This window comes from Magallana gigas, chromosome 6 (genome assembly GCF_963853765.1).
Source record: "Magallana gigas chromosome 6, xbMagGiga1.1, whole genome shotgun sequence".
Classification (NCBI taxonomy): domain Eukaryota; kingdom Metazoa; phylum Mollusca; class Bivalvia; order Ostreida; family Ostreidae; genus Magallana; species Magallana gigas.
Genome location: NC_088858.1, coordinates 939,456 through 961,198, shown reverse-complemented (window position 1 = coordinate 961,198; position 21,743 = coordinate 939,456). Strand labels below are relative to the sequence as shown.

At 33.5% G+C, this 21,743-nt stretch overlaps 2 protein-coding genes across 5 annotated transcripts; both read right to left on the bottom strand.

Moving 5' to 3' along the window:
* Positions 1 to 1,343: 1,343 nt before the first annotated feature.
* LOC105332235 (PWWP domain-containing DNA repair factor 3B) lies at positions 1,344 to 12,280 on the bottom strand. Of its 4 annotated transcripts, XM_066088166.1 has the most exons (16): positions 12,117 to 12,158; positions 10,548 to 11,207; positions 10,320 to 10,387; positions 9,736 to 9,806; positions 7,868 to 9,287; positions 7,470 to 7,564; positions 6,742 to 6,809; positions 6,252 to 6,334; positions 5,836 to 5,902; positions 5,037 to 5,172; positions 4,433 to 4,598; positions 3,849 to 3,912; positions 3,586 to 3,714; positions 3,126 to 3,233; positions 2,556 to 2,766; positions 1,344 to 2,518 (listed from the first exon to the last, which is right to left on the bottom strand). In XM_066088166.1, the coding sequence occupies exons 1-16, from the start codon at positions 12,141 to 12,143 to the stop codon at positions 2,499 to 2,501; spliced, it is 3,393 nt and encodes a 1,130-aa protein (XP_065944238.1). In that variant the 5' UTR covers positions 12,144 to 12,158; the 3' UTR covers positions 1,344 to 2,498. The 4 variants fall into 4 exon arrangements, with proteins under 4 accessions (XP_065944238.1, XP_019924463.3, XP_065944237.1 ...); XM_020068904.3 differs by lacking the exon at positions 12,117 to 12,158 and adding an exon at positions 12,189 to 12,280 and having other exon boundaries at positions 1,344 to 2,766; XM_066088165.1 differs by having other exon boundaries at positions 1,344 to 2,766.
* A 2,377-nt stretch (positions 12,281 to 14,657) lies between these two features.
* Positions 14,658 to 21,578, bottom strand: LOC105332237 (protein FAM221B). The gene is made up of 7 exons (XM_011434768.4): positions 21,420 to 21,578; positions 20,112 to 20,271; positions 19,641 to 19,781; positions 18,386 to 18,496; positions 17,980 to 18,180; positions 17,572 to 17,691; positions 14,658 to 16,685 (listed from the first exon to the last, which is right to left on the bottom strand). Exons 1-7 carry the CDS (start codon positions 21,459 to 21,461, stop codon positions 16,486 to 16,488), a joined length of 975 nt encoding a protein of 324 aa, XP_011433070.3. The 5' UTR covers positions 21,462 to 21,578; the 3' UTR covers positions 14,658 to 16,485.
* Between the last annotated feature and the right edge of the window lie 165 nt (positions 21,579 to 21,743).

Below are 21,743 nucleotides of genomic sequence, written 5' to 3'. Positions count from 1 at the left end.
TAAGTCTGGATTTTGATTTGACTTACAATCTCATTTTGTATATTTAATACACCTAACTTGATAAAGTACTTGTACTGTGGAATCATTAGAATTTATGGTGGCCCAATTTTAGTGGAATTCATGGGAAGCCCTCCCCCACAAAATTTACATCCTTAATAAAAACAAATTTTGTTTGAAATGCAAGTTAGTTTTCTTACAGAAACTGAGTAATGACACATCCATGAAATAAATCCCCACAAATTAACATATAAAACCCCACAATCCGCAAAAATCGTCCCCCACAAATTTAAATGATTCCACAGTATATTTGATTCAATAAAAAATTCACATTCTTATTTCAAATTTTAAGAAATTAATATGAAAACGTGCTTGTACATTTGACTCTACATGATAAACTAATTCATTTTGTCAATACATGTCATCGACTGTTGTGGAAATTATATTCCTTTGTTCTGATTCATGTAAAACCACATGACTTGATCCTGTGGGTAGGCTAGGTTATCTGCGAGATACCTTCAGTTGAATAAATTCCAAACCACATGGAAAGATTCTGCCTAATACTTGTACACATGTATTAATAAAATCAATTGCATTAAGTAGTGTGCTGTGATGATTATTATCATTCCTAATCTGTAAAACAGAACAGGAAATTTCTTATATTTCATAGTCTTAAATACTACCAGTAGAAAGCGTGTATGACCAGAAGTTACTGCATTTTTTAAAAATTTTCAAACAGTAAAATCAAATCAACTAATGTTTTTAATGTACAGGAGTACACTAGCTTCTGTCATCTGCCATTTCGTTTTTTTTTTAAATCAACAATTTGAATGGCCAGTTAAGCAAACTCATTGATGATAAGTTAAGAGCTAATTCTCAAATGACGGTAAATTACAAAAATTAATTTTGGGGTGAACTCGCTCCAAGGTACACCTGTAAATAGATCTCGCAGACTACAGTGAGATGCCAAATTCCTCGGCTCTTCTTTGGAATGTCTTTGCATGTGAATATTGTTCACAGGATATTGGCGCAAGATGGATTTTTTCTATATGTTACAAGATTTTGTGAAAATGGTGTCGCCTCTTATTTGCATTAGTCACTCTTTGAAAGTGAAAAATAAGTTTCTACTTGCAAACTATACCAGACATAATTTCTGTGTATTACATGCTATACTAGACAATCATGTAATTTCTGTGAATCAAATTTTTTATGATGTGAAAGAAAAAATCCATGATAATTTGAATCATTGCGAAAATAGCTGACCGTACCATTGTACAACTTGTCTACACCGAGTGAAGTGAAGCGCCATCTACTGACCAGTTGTAGTGAAAAACAAGAAGATATACATTGTTTATTTCCTTTATTGCGGATTTATAAAATATGAAAAAAAAAACCACAGGTTAAAATATGAGAATGTAAAATCACAATTGGGAAATCATCATTTAGGAATATATTACAAATTTGTACATATTACAAATTAAGTTTACATAATTTGTGGCAAATTGTTTATTTTGCACTTCTATTCTTTGAATAAATGTCAATATAATGCTTAATTCACCCTAGAGTTCATTACAAAACAACTCCTTTCTCACTTGTGTCCTACAATAAACACACTGTATATATCTGTTTAATGCCTTAAGCTTCTCGCACTCTTAAATTATCACAGACACACCACAACATTAATATGTAAATACACTCTTTTACACTTTTTTAAAAGGAACTGGGTACATTTCATCTGCCAAGTAATTGAGCAAAGCAAGTACATTTATCATGGCTTCTTTACAAGAATATAAATCTGAAGATCTTGCTTAAAGTTGAATATGGTGTCTTAACTTCTTTGAAAGAACTACCGGTATTGATTCAGTATGTACAACCAATATATCTTATCATAGACTAGTATGTTTAACATCATTCTTTCGGAAACATAAGACACAATGATGAAAAAATGGTCATATTGACGGCAGGAATATTCAAACAAGCCAGAGATTTCAACATTCAAGATTAGTGACTCCTTACAACATAACAATGGACAAACCAAGACTACAGGCGAATCTCACTGAAAATAATGATGAGGGGTAAAGTTTCCTCATTTCACCAATCAAATATGATTACACATTGATCAAATGCTTATAAGGTCTGAAACTGAAATTCTAAGTAAAACAATTTGACTCAATGATTCAATCAGATTTACATAAGTGGCAAAAAATCGATTATTTTAAGTACATGAACACTCGTTCTAGTTACCTGCTGAAGCAATAAGTACAGGAGTTTAATCACTGAGCTGTACACATAAACAATAAAAATTCTTGTCAAAAAGTCATACTAGTCAAAAATCTGATTGAGAAGATTGAGATTGAGAAGAAATTTTCCAATAGTCATCCTTTGTTGATAGTCTCTATTTTTTGGACTTCCATTCAGTTAATGGTAGTTTTTTTTATCCAAAGGTTTTGAAGTCTAATGAGGTAAAAAGATGACATTCTGGAGACTGCTGAGGTGAGAGGTCAGAAGATGACATTTTGGATTCCACCAAGGTGAGGTTCAGAAGATGACATTTTGGAGTCCACTGAGGTGAGAGATGAGGTCCATTCTGTGGCGGAGGTTTTCCTCATACCTCTGTCTGTCTTCCGGGGAAATCCTCGAGGCGCTCTCAAGTAGAGACTCGTGAACCTCAGCCTTTTCGCGCTTCGTCATGAACACACCCTTCTCAAACTGTTCCCACGCCTTCTTACGAGAGTACTTCTTCATCTTTATCAAGGCGTACACAATTCCCTAAAGTCAATAAAATAGCAATTGTACAATCTTGTGAATCAATAAATCATAAACATTGTATAACATTTGTAAAACTTCTTTGTATGAATACTGTTGATTCCAAATTAAACATGAGTAATTAATATTCACATAAAATCACAGAAATATATCCTGTAAATTTTAGAATCTAGTTTTTATTTTTCTGAAGGATGTAAATTGAAAATATGATAAAAATTTGTAAGTCATGATTCTAAATTCTTGCAGTTTGATGCAAAATGATATAAATTGTGAAATTAAGTACACGCGTAAAAAAATCAGGAATCTACAGTATTTGACTTGGTAAAAAATCCCCATTTATTGGTCTATAGTATGAGACATACCTCAGGGACCCAGACGTCCAGTACATAGTTCACATCTGGGAGTTCTTTGGGAGACGGTTTTGTCTCTTGTTTGTACCAGTTCACCATGGTAAATAGAACGTCCTCCTGCTGCAAAAAACAGGAGAGTGCACAACATTATAACTTTGTTTTCTGCTTGACAATATGTGTTAATTTTCCGGTTTTCCTTTCCAAAATAAGTTTTGCTTTTATGGAATTACTACCTGTTGGTTTTTAAAACCAGCTGGTTGGGTTTTGCGTTTTTTGTAGCAACTTTATGTACATGTAAGTACACTGATATGAGATTCTTAATTCGATACCTGGCCTAGAGAGGTACATTGCTGACTTTGGTATACTGTACTTGTTGACCATCATATGATTCCAACATTGACCTAGTTTTCATCAGCGATGGGTCCATGAGCTTATAACAACATAGTCAAAGAGAGTACAACTCTACACTTACTTGGCTTTCATCAGCGATGGGTCCAAATCCCGGATTCTTCAGCGCGTCCCTTGCCTTGGACAGACCAAACTTGTAAGTGGTATGTTTCTCACTCTTCTTCTTTTCTCTCAGAATATCCAAAAGATAATCCTGTAAACACAACCCAATGCAATAAATCACTCAGTGATAGTACCGGTATATGAAGTTACAAAACAATCTTCATTTGATTTCATTTGGAGCAATTGATACATACATGTAGATCTTTGTTGAATTAAAATACACACCTTGACTTCGTTGGTCTTCAAAAACTCCACTAACGCTTCATTCCTTTCTTTAATCTTCTCATACCTAAATATAAGAGATACCGCTATATTAAAGTTGCAATAAGATAATACATGTTCGTCGCACAAATCTTTGGGTAACATTCTGTACACAGCCAATTACACATCACATAAAATTGATGTGATGGGAGCATTTACACAAATCTCCACATGAAATTCACTCAATTAAGTTTCGGTTGAAATTTTCTCACATGAATTTCTGGAGTTGGTAATTTTAGAAAACATCAGCTAATTTCAACTGTATAAAATTCTAAATAGTTTTAAGCTGAAGTTTACATTACCCTGTAAATTTCTTAAAAGTCAAATTCAAGTGAGTGTTGTATTCATGATAATTTCAGTTATGAATTTAATACAAAATTTGTGTGATAATTGAAATTCAAGTGAGGCACAGTGGCCTTTATACATGAGCTTAAATTTATTTCAAGCATTTTTATCAAAACAAATGGAAATTTCCCATTAACAAATAACATCAAACGTTAATACATGTAATATAATACACTTTTCAACCAATACCAAACTCTGAGTACCTTTTGGCAATCTCTGGGTCTGACTTTGGCTCTTCCACCCCCACACACACCAGACTGTCTTCCTGGCTGCCCTCGCTGGCCTCTGATGGCAGAGGGGAGGGGGGCAGGGCCTCCTGGTCAGTGACCGGTGAGGAGAGAGGGGAACTCTCACCCACCTCCGGAAAGTCTGTCAAAACAAAGCAGTGCAATCTGGTTAGCTGTAGAGGTATATTCACCTAACTGTCAGAGTGTCAGCAAGATTATAATGTAACTGTCAGCAAGATTATAATGTAACTGTCAGAGTGTCAGCAAGATTATAATGTAACTGTCAGAGTGTCAGCACGATTATAATCATACAGGTAACAAAAATGTAAGCATGGAAATTTATCAAACAAATAGTGCATATAAAATATTTTGTCAACAGAAAAGTTGATGCATCACTGCCTCAATACATTTGTTCAAGACTGTTGTTTGACAGGTATCTATGTCAAAAGCAAAGATTACTATCTATAATGAGTCAATTTTGGGTTTATTTGATAATTCATCCTTAATATTCCTTTCAAATGTTAGCTATCAGAAGACTTCAATCATAAAACATTGTGGAATGTTTGGGCATTGTCCTGACCTCCCAGACATTCCATGAACTCCACGTCCTCCTTTTTGAGGGTCCCCAGGATCTTCCGCGTCATGTAGCTGTGGATCAGGTCCACGGCCTTGGTGAACCTCTGGCGCCCCTCCCCCTCAAGGCTGTAGCCCTGCTCCTGGAAAAAAAATCATCGGTATTCAAATAATCATCCATAAATTAATATAGACATTATATCTCCCCCCTCAAGACTGTAGCTCTGCTTCTTGAGATGAAACAATTGATATTCATATAAAGGTCTCATTTGATTGTTTACTAATACCTGTACATGTACAAACAATATCCCTCAACCCCCCCCCCCCCCCCTCCTTACTTCTCATAATCATCCTTTACATAAGAATCTGTGTTTCAGTAAGACAAGTGATTAGTACACACACAAAATATAACCACTCCAGACTGTAACCCTGCTCCAAGAAAAGAAACCTCCTATACTCACATAATTTCTCTTTTATTTCGACGAAATATTTACACATGCAATATCTACCCTTTCCTTTCTCGTAGATTTGAAACCAATGGTACACAAATTTCTGATATATATTAATACACACTGTGAAAAGAGCTACTTGCTTACCCCGTACTTATATAAAATGATATGGTGAAAAATCTTCCGTCTTTTTACTGATCTTAATACAAACATTTCTCAGGGTATTGTCTTGATACTAGTTTAATGTTTAATGTAAAAAAATATTAATAAACAAATTTTTATGCTGAAAAGCTGTACTGCCCTTAAGTAAGCACCGAACAAGGAACGTTGTACAATGTAGATGTGTGTAGAACTCACCATGAAGATGTCCGATTCCTTGGAGTTGTACGGCAGGATTGACCTAGGGTTGTAATTCATGGTGAACCTAAAACAAATGGTTTTTATCATAAAATAAATTGCAATCTCAAGAATTTTTAGTGACTCAATTTTCTTGTATTTCATGTGTTTTCTTGTACATGGAATATTAACTGTAAAATCTTATTCAAGAAATTACATGTTTTCGGGTATGTCCTGATAAATATGTAAAAATGCCGACATTGAAAATTGGCTCCAACAAATTTAAATGAATCTTCAGTACAAGATATTTAACCGATAGTAAATTAGTGGTCAAAAATTGTACCATTTCTTAAAAGTAATATCTGTCAGTCATTTATTACAAGCTTTACATATCTGATTTGCTTTATAATGGTGATATTTTCTACTTGGTTCAGTACTTTTTGGGGATGTATCTGTGAGGTTCAACAACCAACAGGGACACTTTCAGAATCCTTTTCTTTTTCCTGTGTAGTCTTTTGACCTGCAGCAAAAATTGACCAAGTATTAAAAAGAACATTTGCAACATCACCATGATTGTAAGAAATGTAGTAGAGACGTGCTCTGTTAATCAGGGACACAGTTAAGCGACCAGTCTTAGATCCATTGTGGTGCATTGTTAGTAAATTGATCCCATCCATTTATTCTTTAGCAAAGCAACAAAAGACATATACCACCCTTTTTTACTGTTCTAAGATCGCCTCTAGGAGACTGGGGAACTTACAATGGCAGGCCAGTAAAGGAACAATAAAGGATTGTGACACAAATACTTACAATGGAACACAAGTAAATGAAAAATCTAGTTTTAAGTACTTCACAATGAGTTCAGTTTACTCACAATGGCGGGCCAGTAAATAAAAACTAACTGTTTCTAAAGCCTTGAGTACTTACAATGGCGGGCCAGACAGGACAGCCCTTCCACTTCAGCCAAACAATGTCCTTCTCCTGTATTACAGCTGCTGTAAAATATCAAATAGGTTTACAGCTGCTGTAAAATGTCAAATAGGTTTACAGCTGCTGTAAAATGTCAAATAGGTTTACAGCTGCTATAAAATTTCAAATATGTTTACAGCTGCTGTAAAATTTCAAATATGTTTACAGCTGCTGTAAAATGTCAAATATGTTTACAGCTGCTGTAAAATGTCAAATAAGTTTACAGCTGCTGTAAAATGTCAAATAAGTTTACAGCTGCTGTAAAATGTCAAATAAGTTTACAGCTCTGTAAAATGTCAAATAGGTTTACAGCTGCTGTAAAATGGTACATATGTTTACAGCTGCTGTAAAATGTCAAATATGTTTACAGCTGCTGTAAAATGTCAAATAGGTTCATACATAAACAATGTCCTTCTCCTGTATTACAGCTGCAGTAAAATGTCAAATAAATTGTAATAACGACCATAAAACAAAGACTTGTTCAGAATGAGAATTTTGTGCAAAGATGAGGCTCTCACAAACCTCATGATAATTCTCGCATAAAAATATCATATAAAAGTTGGTTTTTAGTGTCCTTTTCTGAGAAATATGCAGAGTGAATTTTTTGGATTGACATTTAATTCTGACACAGAGTATCGATTGACATTTAATTTTATCAAGGAGTGACCTTTGACCTTTGTGGTTACCTTGTCTGGAGGGGGTCAAGACATCAGGCAGATCTTCATCGTCGGAATCACTCCCATAGCAGTCATCCACGTCAAGATTTGGGTCAAAGCCTTCCCTACAAAAAACCAACAAAGTGTTTGACAACCAAACAATATAGCCCTTTCTTTATGATGAATAACATGCACACAATATCAGTTAGTATCCTGTTATAATTCAGTAGGTTCAATACGTCCAATGTTTTCACCAACTCCCAGCCAGATTACATTATAACAACTAGAATTCTTAAAAAATTCCCGTAAATCTAATTCTCTCTCAGATAATTTCTTGATCTTTCACCCCCTCCACATCCCAATAAAATGGGGAGGGTTACATTTTTGCATCTAGAATTGATTACACATTCCATTAAGTATGATGGTACCTGCTGATTTCTTCCCTGGCACAGCCATTGAGTTGATTGGTTTCAGCGTCACAATTTGACTGAACAGCTTCTGAGTTGATAAAAGAGCGTGTAGGGGTGGGCAGATACAAAGAGTCTTCTAGAACACTTACAGCATTTCTTCCATGATTTGAAATCCCCTCAGAATCCACATGACCTCCGTATGGTATTGGAGAACTAGCCTCGGTGTACACAGAGTCAACATTATCATTTATTTCTTTGTCAGCATTGTGGTCATCTTCCTCAGTAGTGCTATTTTTCTTGTGCCTGTTTTTCTTCTTGTTTTTCATTTTCTTCGATGGTTTTTGAGGACGTCCTTTCCTGCGTATACTACGATTACATAAGGACGGTAATGAGTCTTGATCCTTTGCCTTTGATTCAGTGGACTTCTTTCTCTTAAACTTGACTAGTGGTTTGGGGTCACAGTCCATAGTCTCTGACTTGCGTAGACGAGTTTTCTCTGAGACACAAGATCTCTGCTGTAGATTACAGTTAGTCTGTTCACTGAGACACATACCCAAGTCTATGTCCTCTCTGTAGGGTATGGGAGAGCTTGACTCGGATACGTCGTCTCTGTAGGGTATGGGAGAGCTCGACTCGGATATGTCGTCTCTGTAGGGTATGGGAGAGCTCGACTCGGAGTATCCGGTATCCGTCCCTCCGTACAGTTCCTCTGTCCTTTCCTCCTCAATCTCCTTCATGGTCTCCATTTTCTCTTGATGCTTCTTCTTGGTTCTTGACATATTGTTGGGAAGTTTACGGCTCTTTGTTTTCCCTACATTTCTCTGTCCTTGCCGAGAATCATTTCTTTCCTTGGCTAATTGAGTTTTCCTTGACACAGCTTTCGTAATCCTTTGTTGTTTGTCTTTTGTTTTAACACTTTTTACATTTGGTACTCCGTTACCACTGCTTTTACACAATGGTGGCCGTCCTCTTCCTCTTCGCTTGGTCGACTGAATTGACTGGTCCTCTGTCGCTGGCAGATTTGACTGGTTCACTTTTGTGTCACTCGTATCCTGAACTTTCCTTTTCTTGCTACTGATGGCACCTTTGTTACTGTTTTGTCGTTTTCTTTTGACGGCTGTCAGTGACACTTCCTTAAATTTCTGATTTTCACTTAAAGATGTAGAACTCTGGTTGTCACACAAGTTCCTCTCTGGGCCACTACTATCAACTGAAGAGTTCTGTGAAGATATTAGCACCTCGCCAGAGATATCTGTGCAACCCTTCCCATCACTGGAGGATTGTACTGAAGAGTCCATTACAGATTTGTAGAGTCCATTTGAGCCTTTTCCATCACAAGGCGATTGTTCTACTTTTGCCCCATCTGATATATCACCAACAGCCAATTTGTATGCTTCACTGAATAAAGCTGCTCGGTCTTTTGATTTATTTTGCATGCCTGAAAAATTATAAGAGTGAACTTATGTTTGTAGAATAGAAATCAATATATCAACTGTTTTAAAAATATAAAACAAAAGACAAGAAAATATTGTTTATTTTTTAAATAAATTCAAGGATGATAACAGACCATAAAAGTTTCTCTTTTGAAAGATTATTGATCAATTTTTCATTTTCTTTCAAAGAAAACCAATATGTCACTATAAGTACATAAAAGACACTTCTGAATCATTAAAAAAAGTATCTACTAAAATGAAAAAGATATAGTCAGAAAGATATTAAATTTTTTGTTAAAATTTAAATCCTAATTTGTTAAATTTTTGGTTAAATCTGTATATAAAATCTTCAAAAACCAAGTAACTTTTAGAAAAAAATATTAGAAAACGTGTCTTAGATGGAGATGAAATTGCAAGTTTCTAACAAATTCTTCAAGTTTTAAAATAACCTACCTTTTTTGATGAAGGTTTCCTTCTCTGGACACTCAAACATTTTGATTTTCTTGGAATCTTTAATAAACTCTCTACCAAAAGAAAGAATGTATAAATAATTATTAATATGAAACAGGAAATGTAACAGGAGACCGAGAGCATAGCCAGGAAACCCTTGTAACTCTCTCCCCCACTGTAAAAACACTACCTACACTCTAACAGACTATTGTGAAATTGTTTCCTGAAACACCTCAAACATTTTTTTTTTTTGTATCCAATAGAATTCTTATAACATGTATACACCTCTCATACAGGAATATTTTTGGCCTCAATCATACAATGTTTTTTGCAGAGTGAATTTTAAACACAGTCTTTCAAAATATTAAAGTAAATCTTCATGTTCAACGAGTATTCTGTCAGTGAGAGAATTTAAATTTACAATTTTTTTTTTTTTATTGCAAATGAAAAAAAGCTATCTTAATCACTTAATATGCAAATATTGTTTGCCATGACAATGCTTTGGGTAATATCAGGAACTATGTTGTTTGGAGTTTAACCTAAAAAGTACCTGTAGAAAAGAAATAGATGACAAAGGAACAACTTACATGGCATTTTCATTGAAAAATTCCACTCTGATGAAATGTTTATTTCCTGTCTCTTGCACTCCATCCACCTAATGAAGAATATTTCATTATTATAAATCACTTTCTCAAAAAAGTAACTTTTAATTAAGAATTCATATTATCTTTTCCATGAACAGAATAACTATGACTTAACATTGCAATACAGATTGAGATTGAGAATGACTTCACCTGATTACAAGGTAGGCTTACCTTTGCTGGCCACCAAGGTGTGTTCATCAACTTGACCCACACCAAGTCTCCACAGGTAAACTGTGACAAGGGGCTCTCATTCTGTTGATGATGTGGTGGGTGAATGATGGATGAATCATTCCCTGACTCCTCCGGTTGTTTTACAACAGGTGAGATACTTCCCCTCAACTTATTTGATTGCTGGAGCTCAGGTGAAATATCTCCTGATGACTCTGACATTTGTTGGTTTACAGACAAACTACGTTTCTCGTCCGATTTATTGCAATTATGTCCCCCCTCTGATTTCACACAATGTTGAGACCCCTCAATATGTGTATTTTCTGTAAAGTGTTGGTGATGTGAAGGGTTATGAGGTTCCTCAGACTCGACACCTGACTCAAGTCCAGGTACGAACGAGTTTTCATCACTCTCTGTTACACTACACACCTGGCCAGGCTGAACAACACCCTCCACAGATTCAGATTTACATGAACTTTGGCTGTCTATTGTGGCATCTTGTGCTGACAAACTGAGCTCGTTTTCAACATTACTGGAGAGATGAGTATTACCAGTTTCTAAGTTTACAGGAAGATTAATTGCAGGAGAGGGATTCAGGTCCCCATTACCTGTCTCGTCATCGTCTTTGGTTTTTAACTGGTCTAAACACAACATGTTCAGAATCTGAAAAAAAAACCCACAGTTGGTGTAATATTGCGACTCTTACTTGGATAAAGAATATATGGGATGATAATAATAGAGAGCAGAGTGAGACATGAATAACAGAGATTGGCACAACTGATCGAAATATCCCGGTCCCTATTGTAAAGTATTCTTAGTTTAAATCAGTATATCTTTCTAATAAACAAATACATCGAAATATAAACAGCCAAATCCTATTACCAAAACATTCAAAATATTATATTTTCATGAGTTTATGACTTATAAACAATATTAAAAGAGGAATTTTAGGTAGCAGCTGGCTACCCATCGACCATGATTTTGCCGATGTTTTATAGCTGGCCTATAAATTTTCTTTAATCTTATTTTTCAATTTTTTGTTTAAAAAACATCTAAATCCTATGCACATCTTTCATAAAAACAATATACTTTTGATTAAATATCAACATATCAATTTACTAATATGTAGTTCTCAAAGTAAGGTTGGTCTCGTAACTTTTTTAAACAACAAAACGCACTAATGGCAGAGTTTCCTATCTCTATTATTTAAGTCTCTGTAGAGAGTCAAAAGCATTAATGGAAGGAAATATGTGACAAACAGGGGCACGCCTTGGTTTGAATCCTGGTCTGCCCCTATCCCAGAGGTAAAACAGCTTACCAAAGAGACTATAAATAGTGTTAACGTAAGCTGGATCACAATTATGAAATGATCTGACATTTAATCAGCCATATAAAAAGAAAATTAGCTTGTTTAATATACCATATTATTTTCTAAATACAATTTGCATAGATTTGGGTATAAAATTTTTCTAAAGTTACACATGCATGTAAAAACAAAATGATAGTTGCTTCGTGCAGTTCCAAAATATCGCGTGATCTGATATGCAGTCTGTGTTTATCTCAAGCTGTTACTTTCATAATGCATAGCTGCATCTGCATCGTCCATTTAAAAAACTTGCCGCCCGTATGAAATGCACTACTCACGAGAAGGCCTTGTGTGAGGAAATTCCAAGAATTAACTTCAAAGTGTTTACATGTTTTTGCTGAGCGTCGAATCATCGACGCATGCGCAGTCGAAAGTGAAAGTAAATTTTAAATTATTGATAATTCGACCCATTTTAATTCGAGCAATTTTATTAAAGTATAATATCACGCTTTTTTTGTCTATGATAAACTGGGTTTTGTCCAAGTCAAAAATATTAACAAATGAACTCAAGAAATGTTGCGATTTATAGGTACTGCAATTAAGCACACGAGTTTGAGATATAAAAACTATTATAAAATTATATAATGGATACAAATACAAATACAAATACAAATATTTTATTGGCACAAACACAATTACAATAATTGGCAAAGGCCCAATGAATATATAAGAACATCATTGTATGTTTACAATAGTTGCATGTACAGTATATATATTTTTACTGATCTATATAGATCAGTTTAACATTTCCTTAGACTAATTGACATCTGTGTTCAAAGCAGTCATTAATGAATTTAACAGTAATATTTAAAATAGTATGTATTTCACTATTTAAACATACATGTAAAATGTATCTTTCTTTGTCCAAGTTATTGGCAATATTTATTTTACTTATCTTATAAAAATTACTAAAATAGCTGTTCCTTAGATGAGAATAGGCTTTACATTGAAAAAGAAAATGAGTTTCATCTTCAATTGCACCAGTTTTACAAGCATTACAATATCTTTCATTCCTAATTGTGGCATTATATCTACCACTTTCTATTGCAAGTTTATGTGCACTTAATCTTATTCTACTAATAGAGGATCTCTCAGATCTTTTCCTGAGTATATCAACATATAAGGACTTCTTTTTCTCATATATAATTTTTGAAAAAATGAAAGTTTTTCTGAACTAAAAATTTTTGATGATTGCTCTTGGATACATTGGTCAATGATTCTTTGCTTTATGTTTGGTAAAAGGTGTTGGATTGTGCTTTTATAATTACTAATGTTTGAGAATCCCAAATTGTCTAGGATGCCATAAATTTTCTTAGTCCAGGAATTGGAATTGATCGTTCCCTGATATAATTTAAATGCCAAAGAATTAGATGTTATCAAGTGATTATAATGGATATGTGATCGTACTGACGAAAGCCCATTTTCGAAGGTAAAAAAAAATCGCTAATAAACGCGAAATTTTTGCAAATAAACGCGTTACTTTCGCGATATAACGCGTTAGCTTCGCGAAAAAACGCGTTAGTTTCGCGAATGAACGCGAATAAACGCGAAACATTAATTATAAATATTGTCATTTCATACAATGACTGGAAACACATTTTAGTTTTAAATAAAACAAAATAATCTTTTACATACAATGGTATAAATAAATCTAATAAAACTTGATACATATTGATATAAATTCAAACGTGGGAAATCTTTAAAATCTTATATATATAATTAGTACTGATTTTCAAAGGACATAACTATTCTCATGAGCGCTGTATTATAGAAAATGAGGCATCGACATATTTTCATAATAACAACTTTAATTCGAATTAAAAGGCTTATCAAATATCAATGTAAAAGTGAAAGGATATCATTGTTCAAAACGTTATATTATGTTATATCGCCGCAACATAAATTAATTACTAGTTTGTCGGTTTTCTATAAATTTTTTAAGCTTTTGTTCAAATTTAGAAAACGTAAATTCGTCCTCTAAATTTTTCACATATGTAGGTTGAAAATCAGTACTAAGATTTTAAAGATTTCCCACGTTTGAATTTATATTAATTTTAGAAAAAAAGATTATTAATGAATACCTGTCCGAACACAGGGTCGGCGTACAAATGAAAAATGATGCTCTACCTCCTAATCTTTTTGAAACATCTAACAGTTTTATAAGTTTTATCAGATTTATTTATATCTATATATAAGCAAGATAATTTTGTTTAAATAGAATAAAAAAATAATGATGAATAATAAGTATTCATTTAAAACTAAAATCTGTTTGTTTTCAATCATTGTTCTTCATAAGGGTTCTTGTATGAAATGACAATAGTTATATGAATGTTTTGCGTTTATTCGCGAAACTAATGCGTTTATTCGTGAAATGTTCTCGTTTATTCGCGAAGTAACACGTTTCCTCGCGAAAGTTTCATGTTTATTCGCGAAAAAAAATATTTTGTTAAATTACCTTCGAAAATGGGCTCAATGGGCTTTGATATGATCTATCTAATTAAGAGAAGATATTTTTACTTTGATAGATACACACTTGATACTCACATATTTTATTTACCATAGTAGAAAAAACACAAGTTTTAGATAAATTAAGACAATCTTATAAGAATTCATTTAATATTGTTAATATTTATATGAGTCTGACCTCTATAATTACAATTAATCAGCTAGCTGTATATGTTCAATTATGTTGTATATGTTACCTCTAATTAATTTAGATTATTAATGATTTTTAAACAATAAGTCAGCTCATAATATGTACGTTAATTGGGCTTTATTTTGAGTATCAATGTAAGGCTGATATATCTATGCAGGAACCTCATATATATGACCTAGAGCTCATACACTACTCATTTGAAAGATAATCATATCTAATCTCTATATGATCAATTTGAAAAAAAATATATCCCGACTTTATTGCTACACCGGTAACTATAAGGTGATTAAGCTATCTATAATAATTAAGAATTAACTTTAACTTAAATTATAATATGTATAATTAAATAATATACACATAAAAAAATGCAATTAATTACTACACTTTCACATATATAAGATTCCAAATATATATTTTTTACATTTTATTTTAATACAATGAAGGCTGTAACTTGAAAAGTGCAATTGTATATATTCATTCATAATATGAAATGGAGTTTGATATACATATTGTACAATGTAATTCAGTAAAACAAATAATTTAATAAAAAAAAGTAAAAAATATGATAAATATGAAATATACAACTTTTAAAAAATACCTTGTATAGCAATTATTAAATTTTTCATTACAACTAGCGTTTTATATAAAAGTTTTCTTACATGGAGGATGTACTCTTAATTAGATAAGATAATTAAATGTTCAAATGAGCGGAATTTTTAATCTGAATATCATTAAAGTAAAGACTTTGAACAGCATATACATATATATTGCATGTGCAGATAAAGGATCAAAGAAAAACAAAATCATTTTGCACATTTAAAAGCAAAATTGAGCAAACACTTATAAATACAAAATGTAGTAATCTATCATTAAAGTACTTTTAAAACAAAAAGTTGGGAAATGTACCAAATAAGCACCAATTTAAAAACACTAACTGAATAACAATGCATACCTCATATGCATCTAAGTAAATAAAAACATAAAAAAAACAAAACAACAATATAGATAGTTAATGAAACCTCAGTAGGACTATCCATATCAAGCATGCACAAGAGCATCAATGTGACGGGTGTTTGGTTGGCAATTCTTGTTGGTAGTCTGTATTTTTTCTCCTTAATATTTAACTGATTGTAAACAATCAAAATGACAGGTTTTTCCATAAAGAGATCAAGTTTCATCACATTTAAAGAATCACATTTGATCACAAAATGATTCATCAGATCTACCTTAAATTTCTAAGAGTGATTTGTCAATTATATGTAGTAGAGTAAATTTCAAAACATTTTAACTTTAAAGTTTGCAGGAAATTATATAGTTTTAAAGAATAGTCACTGCAATTACTGCAAACCAACTTTTATTCGTGTACAAGAAATTTCGGGAGCCTCATTGTTGCGAATATTTCTTGTCACATACCAGTTTTTGCCATATAGTTGTAATATCAAAACAGGTGTGGATGGGACTTGGCCACGAAAAATAGTCTCCGCGAACCAGTTCATCTCAGGTAAATCGCGAAAATAATTTAAAGTCGTCGTGAATAATAGTTGTTTACAGTAAACCATGGGCCACTTTAAATGCCACCCGATGTAGTAAAATACTAGTAGGTAACTAATGAACAGTAAAACAATATCATTGTGTGCAACTAAGATAAAATTTGAAAACATAACAATTTATGTGAAAAAATTATTCTTCTTAAAATAATTATATTATCACAACTACATGCAATCTTCGTCTGTCAGAATCAGCAAAAATGCACTTTCATCATAACATCATCAATAATGTATAAATGGACATGTATATAAAAAAACATAAATTTGAACTAATGTAAACAGTTCAACCAACCACACTGTGTCTGCTTTTCAAACAACTTGAACAAAATAAACAAAGATGTCAATAAATAGATTCTGCTGGGATGGGTTTTTTCAGTCGTACACTGGTTTGAACCCACTTTTGGGTCCACCTCCAAAGTTGACTGCGGCCTCATTACCCACGGGTCTGTTAGACTGGGGAATGGAGCCCTCCCCCTGGGTGAGAGCCAGGTAAGCAGTGTCATCGTACTCGTCACCGGTCAGGGCGATGTTACGTAAATTTGGCATCTCCGCGAACGGTATGTACATTTCTCCTAAAAACATCAAAGTAAATTATTAATAAGTCATTTATCAAGGTATAAAATTAAATACAAAGGTGATATCAACTGACGTCGCTCACTAAATTAAAGATTTTGTATTTCAAGATTGAACCTTTATCAGTTTTGCACAGAGTTAAGTGATGACTTTTTTAATAGACATACAATAAAATATATGATAGGAGTGAAAAGGTATAGACAGATAGAATCTATTTCCAAATTAAGGCCCTTTCAGGCATCACAAATAACAAGCATGACTGATACAATTACAAACATATATAGACATATTGCCTGCAGTTCAATCCTTTTCAATGTAGTATATACAATTACTGGGTATAATCAAGTCAACATACTAACAGGCCGGGAACATAAATACATGTATTATAAGCATAATGCATATGCTGCTCAACCATTTTCAATTGAATGTTCTTAATATATAAACTTGAAAAATATCTCTGAAATCAAATATATAATCAGTTCAACATACAGACATATATAAGGAATAAGGAATCATTCTTTGAGTATTATGAGGTAATAATTTTGGTCGGGGCGTTATCAAATCCAATAAAGCCTGAAGCGCTATATGATAGATTTGATCACGCACGACCAAAATTATCACCTAATAATATTCAAAGAATGATTCCTTATTACTTATATTTATATAATTTTAAGCCATCGTATGATTAAATATTTAAATATAAATAAGCAAACCCCGCTGGCGCCTCAATTTGGCGTCATTTGTATTATGGGTTATATAGTACAAAATCGATACGTAGTGTTATCACAGGCAAAGACACTGGAAAATGTAAATAATATATATAATATATAATCAGTACAACACACCGACATATATATATAATATATAATGAGTTCATTAACATACCAACAGGGAGACCATTTTGTCTTCTTTCGTCCTCCGTTTCAAAGAACGTCTCGTGTTGCTCCCAGTGTTTATCACATGCTGCGCACAGGAAGTTAGAGTCAAACAATCCGCATCCACATCCTGCACACAGACGAGAGATAGTTGGAGATAGAATTTAAATAAATAAATTATTTATACAAGCTCATAGCAGACAAGAGATAATCGAAGCCAGTAAATAAATATTATCTTTATTCTAGCTTGTAGCAACAAATGAAATGAATAATTATTTTATGTAATTTTTTCATATTTATCTACAGCCGAAATAGTATAATAGCCAGTTGGCCCCTTGTGCCTCCACTTTGAAAATTGATGCAATTCTGATAATGTCAATTTTGGAAGTATATCTAAATCAAAACCGAGCTGTCTAACCTCTGGTCTTGCATCGCCTCATCACGGGGTCGTGCTCCTCGTGGGTGTGTTTACAGCGACACTTAGCTCGCCAGGTGCTGGGATCAAAATCCCGCCTCCTCTGGAACCAAAACTCCCCGACATCCTCCGGTCTGGAGGGAATCCAGGCGAAGGCTTTACACTTACAGCCTCCCTGCTTACATGGAACGCGGATACTCTTACCTGTAACAGAATCAGATTGACTCAATATTGCATCCTGGATTTGAAATAAATTGTACATTCATTTTGATTAAAGAAAGATACAGCAGACTCTTAACTCTATGACTGTATGCTGCTTCCAGGGATATTACTTACCAAAGAGTAAATTATACAATCATCAAATAAGTATATTGTTTTATTTTCCTCCTATTTGTCAAATGGTAATTACCTGTGTAATTATCATGTTCCCCCAGCAAGTGTCCACAAAAACACTTAGACATTTTGTTGACTCGCTGACAGTCATGCTTGAACTCTGGACATCTCCACCCGATGTAAATGCCTGTAAAATAACAGTACACCCTGCTTTATAACCAGTTCGCTCAATATACCAAGAGACTTGCAAATATAGTAGTATTTCATTAAGAACAAGAAATAATATTGACGCAAGCGTCAAATGGGCCGCAAAAATATAATTGTTGTATGAATCATCATTGGTTGTTTACATAAAAACACACCACAAAGAAAATAACGAGTTGGTTGTACTAATTTTAAATGTAGATTTTAATTTTAATTACATGTACTATATATTTTCAACACACCAATTGGGAATTTTAACATGTTACTATTATTATTAAGAATAGAGTTTGATAATTTTTTACCTAAATGGAATTATAAATCTTATCTACACTACAGTTTATAAAGATAATCATTGTTATTTCAAAAGAATTAAAAAATAAATCAGGTTAGCACAAATTTTCAGGTCCATACAAATTTTCCGTTTTTTTTTCATATTTTTGCGTAAAAAATGATATGGATGTCATTTCATGATAATTTTCTACCACAAAGCACATGGCAATATACCCGGTAATAAATTCACACACAAAGTCATTTTATTTGACGCAGCACATAGAAATTCAAATACATCATTTATATAAAAGTTCATGTCATTCAGGTCTTTAGTATTTCAGGTCTTTAGTAATATGTCCCGTATACCGATCCCGATACAATGGAAAACTCCGAAATTTTCCGAATAGATTTTAGTCTCGATAAAAACGCGTCTGACAAGACAGTCTATGACTAACTTTTCATTTAGGAGCAAAACTAAAAAATATGTAATATTTTTAAAAGGCATAAAACATATTTCTACATGCAAATTTACTTTAAATTAATAAAAATGAGCATAATATTAATTCATTAAAAAAAACTATCCCGCAGAAACGCAGTAACAATTTTTAAATGTGTATCAAATAACGGACCGCCTCCTGGCGGCCCGTAATAATCACACATATAAGGCTCGCCTCACAGATGTTTTTCAGTTGTTGATTGGTTGTTACCTGTTCTCGGTTGATTGGTCGTTACCTGTTCTTTGTTGATTGGTTGTTACCTGTTCTCTGTTGATTGGTTGTTACCTGTTCTCTGTTGATTGATCGTTACCTGTTTTTCGTTGATTGGTCGTTACCTGTTCTCTGTTACCTGGTATTTACCTGTTCTCTGGGCTTCCAGCGCTGCTTCTGTTTCCGGATCAAAGAGTTTTTTCAGACGAGGAGCGAAGTCCTCATTCATTGCTCGAGCAAAGGACACAACATCATAGTTCTTGGCTGGCTCAATTTTTCTCATTGTGTATCCTAAATAAAGTAAAAATAATCCAACTCTCAAAACCAAATTATACCAGAGAATTTAATAGAATGCAAAAATGCGTTATTAATTAATTATTTTCCATTTCTACTAAACAATGTTGAATCCCATAACTTTTTATTCTATTCTTACTACGGCAATACCATCCTCACAATGTCAGGGGTCCTTAGTCCACTCATGGTCGTGGCCATGAGTGGACTTAGGACCCCTGACATTGTGAGGATGCGGCAATACATATTCATACAACAGTAAAAGGTTTAATCTATAATAAAATCTTTGTAATGATTTTAAAACAAAATTTTAGCATAAAGAAGGCACACCTTCAGGAACAAGCATTCCCTCTGAATCCTTCGTCATAGCTATCTGTCGACTTCCCATAGGAACCACGGCCTTACTTCCTGCGCCCCTTCCTGTGCCTCGCCCTGCACCCCTACCCCGAGGAACAACTGCTTGACTGGAACCTCTTGTCTGTGAACCAGCCTACAAGGACAAGGGTATATTCGCAATGCCATCTAAATGATTTCTATTCTGGGAAATAATCATTTAAGATCAGGTATGTGGTCAAGACTTTCATCGAAACACGCTACCGACCTCGGAAAATAAAGTATGTTGAATTTACATCGAGATCGAGAGTTGCCATTTTTACATGTAAACAAAGTGCACCACATGAATTTACGGGACTGGTGATGGTGTTTAAAAGACTATCTGAGGCAAGTGAACAGACGATATCAGTAGTAAATTGCATGAAGAATTTAATGGTATTAATTGTTATCACAGAATTTGCGTATAAATAAGGTAAATCAGTCGAAAACTAGCGCACGTTTTTCTGCCCAATAAATATACAATTTTTTCAATGGGTGGCCCTGTAGCTCTCCGATCTGTCAATATTTTTTTTTCCCGGAGAGCTACAGTTCTGCAGCTAATGTTCCTGTATTTATGCCATTTTAATTATTGTTTCAAAAATGTTATCAGATCAGCTTTAATGCTCAGGTTTATTCGATAGCGTATGTCAAGATGAATTCTGAGTCCGCTACGTCAAGAAAAACAATACAAGTCATCATGTAAAAAATTCAATTGTTAATTCTATGACATTCATCTCCGTCTATAATCTGTCCCGAAGATATCCTTTATTTGCATTTAATTTGCTTGATTACTTGATATTTATAAATACCTCAGGATTCAAATAATGTTCATTCAAAAGTATGAAAAATTTCGAGATTTCTTTGTTGAAATGCCCCCTTTAGCTTATCAGGTTTCAATACACTGCTAAAAAATATAATGGGATGTATACAGGGATTTTTTTATTTGCAGCAGACCTGAATGATAACGATAAATATCTAGGGACAGACTAGAGTATAGTCTCAATTTGTGACATTAAAGTGTCTGGACAGGAATCAAAACAGCAAATATTCAATCAATAAAATTCTTTTACTGCTTAACCACAAAGATTCCTTGCGATAACAAAAGAAAAAAAAACTAGGTAGGATGTAGTCAGAAATATCTGACGTTTTCCTTGCTTTTTTAACGAGGTATATATTTAATTAATTTTTCCGGACAAGTAAAATATCAAATTACTAAAAAAAATAAAATAAACGCCCGGAAAGCGTAAGATGGTAGAATGCACTTACCTGTTTAGGTTTGGCTCCAGTTGGCACTTTTCCGCTAGACATCTTTCTGATTTTTGCACTAGATTCTGATCTCAATCTGTGAAGTTACACTAAACATACCACACAGACATTTTACTGTCAGCCATGTGTAAACAACAGGTTGTTGAGTCAATAAAACTGAAAATAAATTGGCGGAAGGAAAATATCCGGTGATACATCTTATCAACTTCAGGGATACTATTTCTTCTTTAGAAATGTTTATAATATCGGTAAAATATCTTGTTTTTCACGTTGTCAATTGACCAATTGTAGAATGAGATTTAATAATTTTTTCTCGGAATAGCT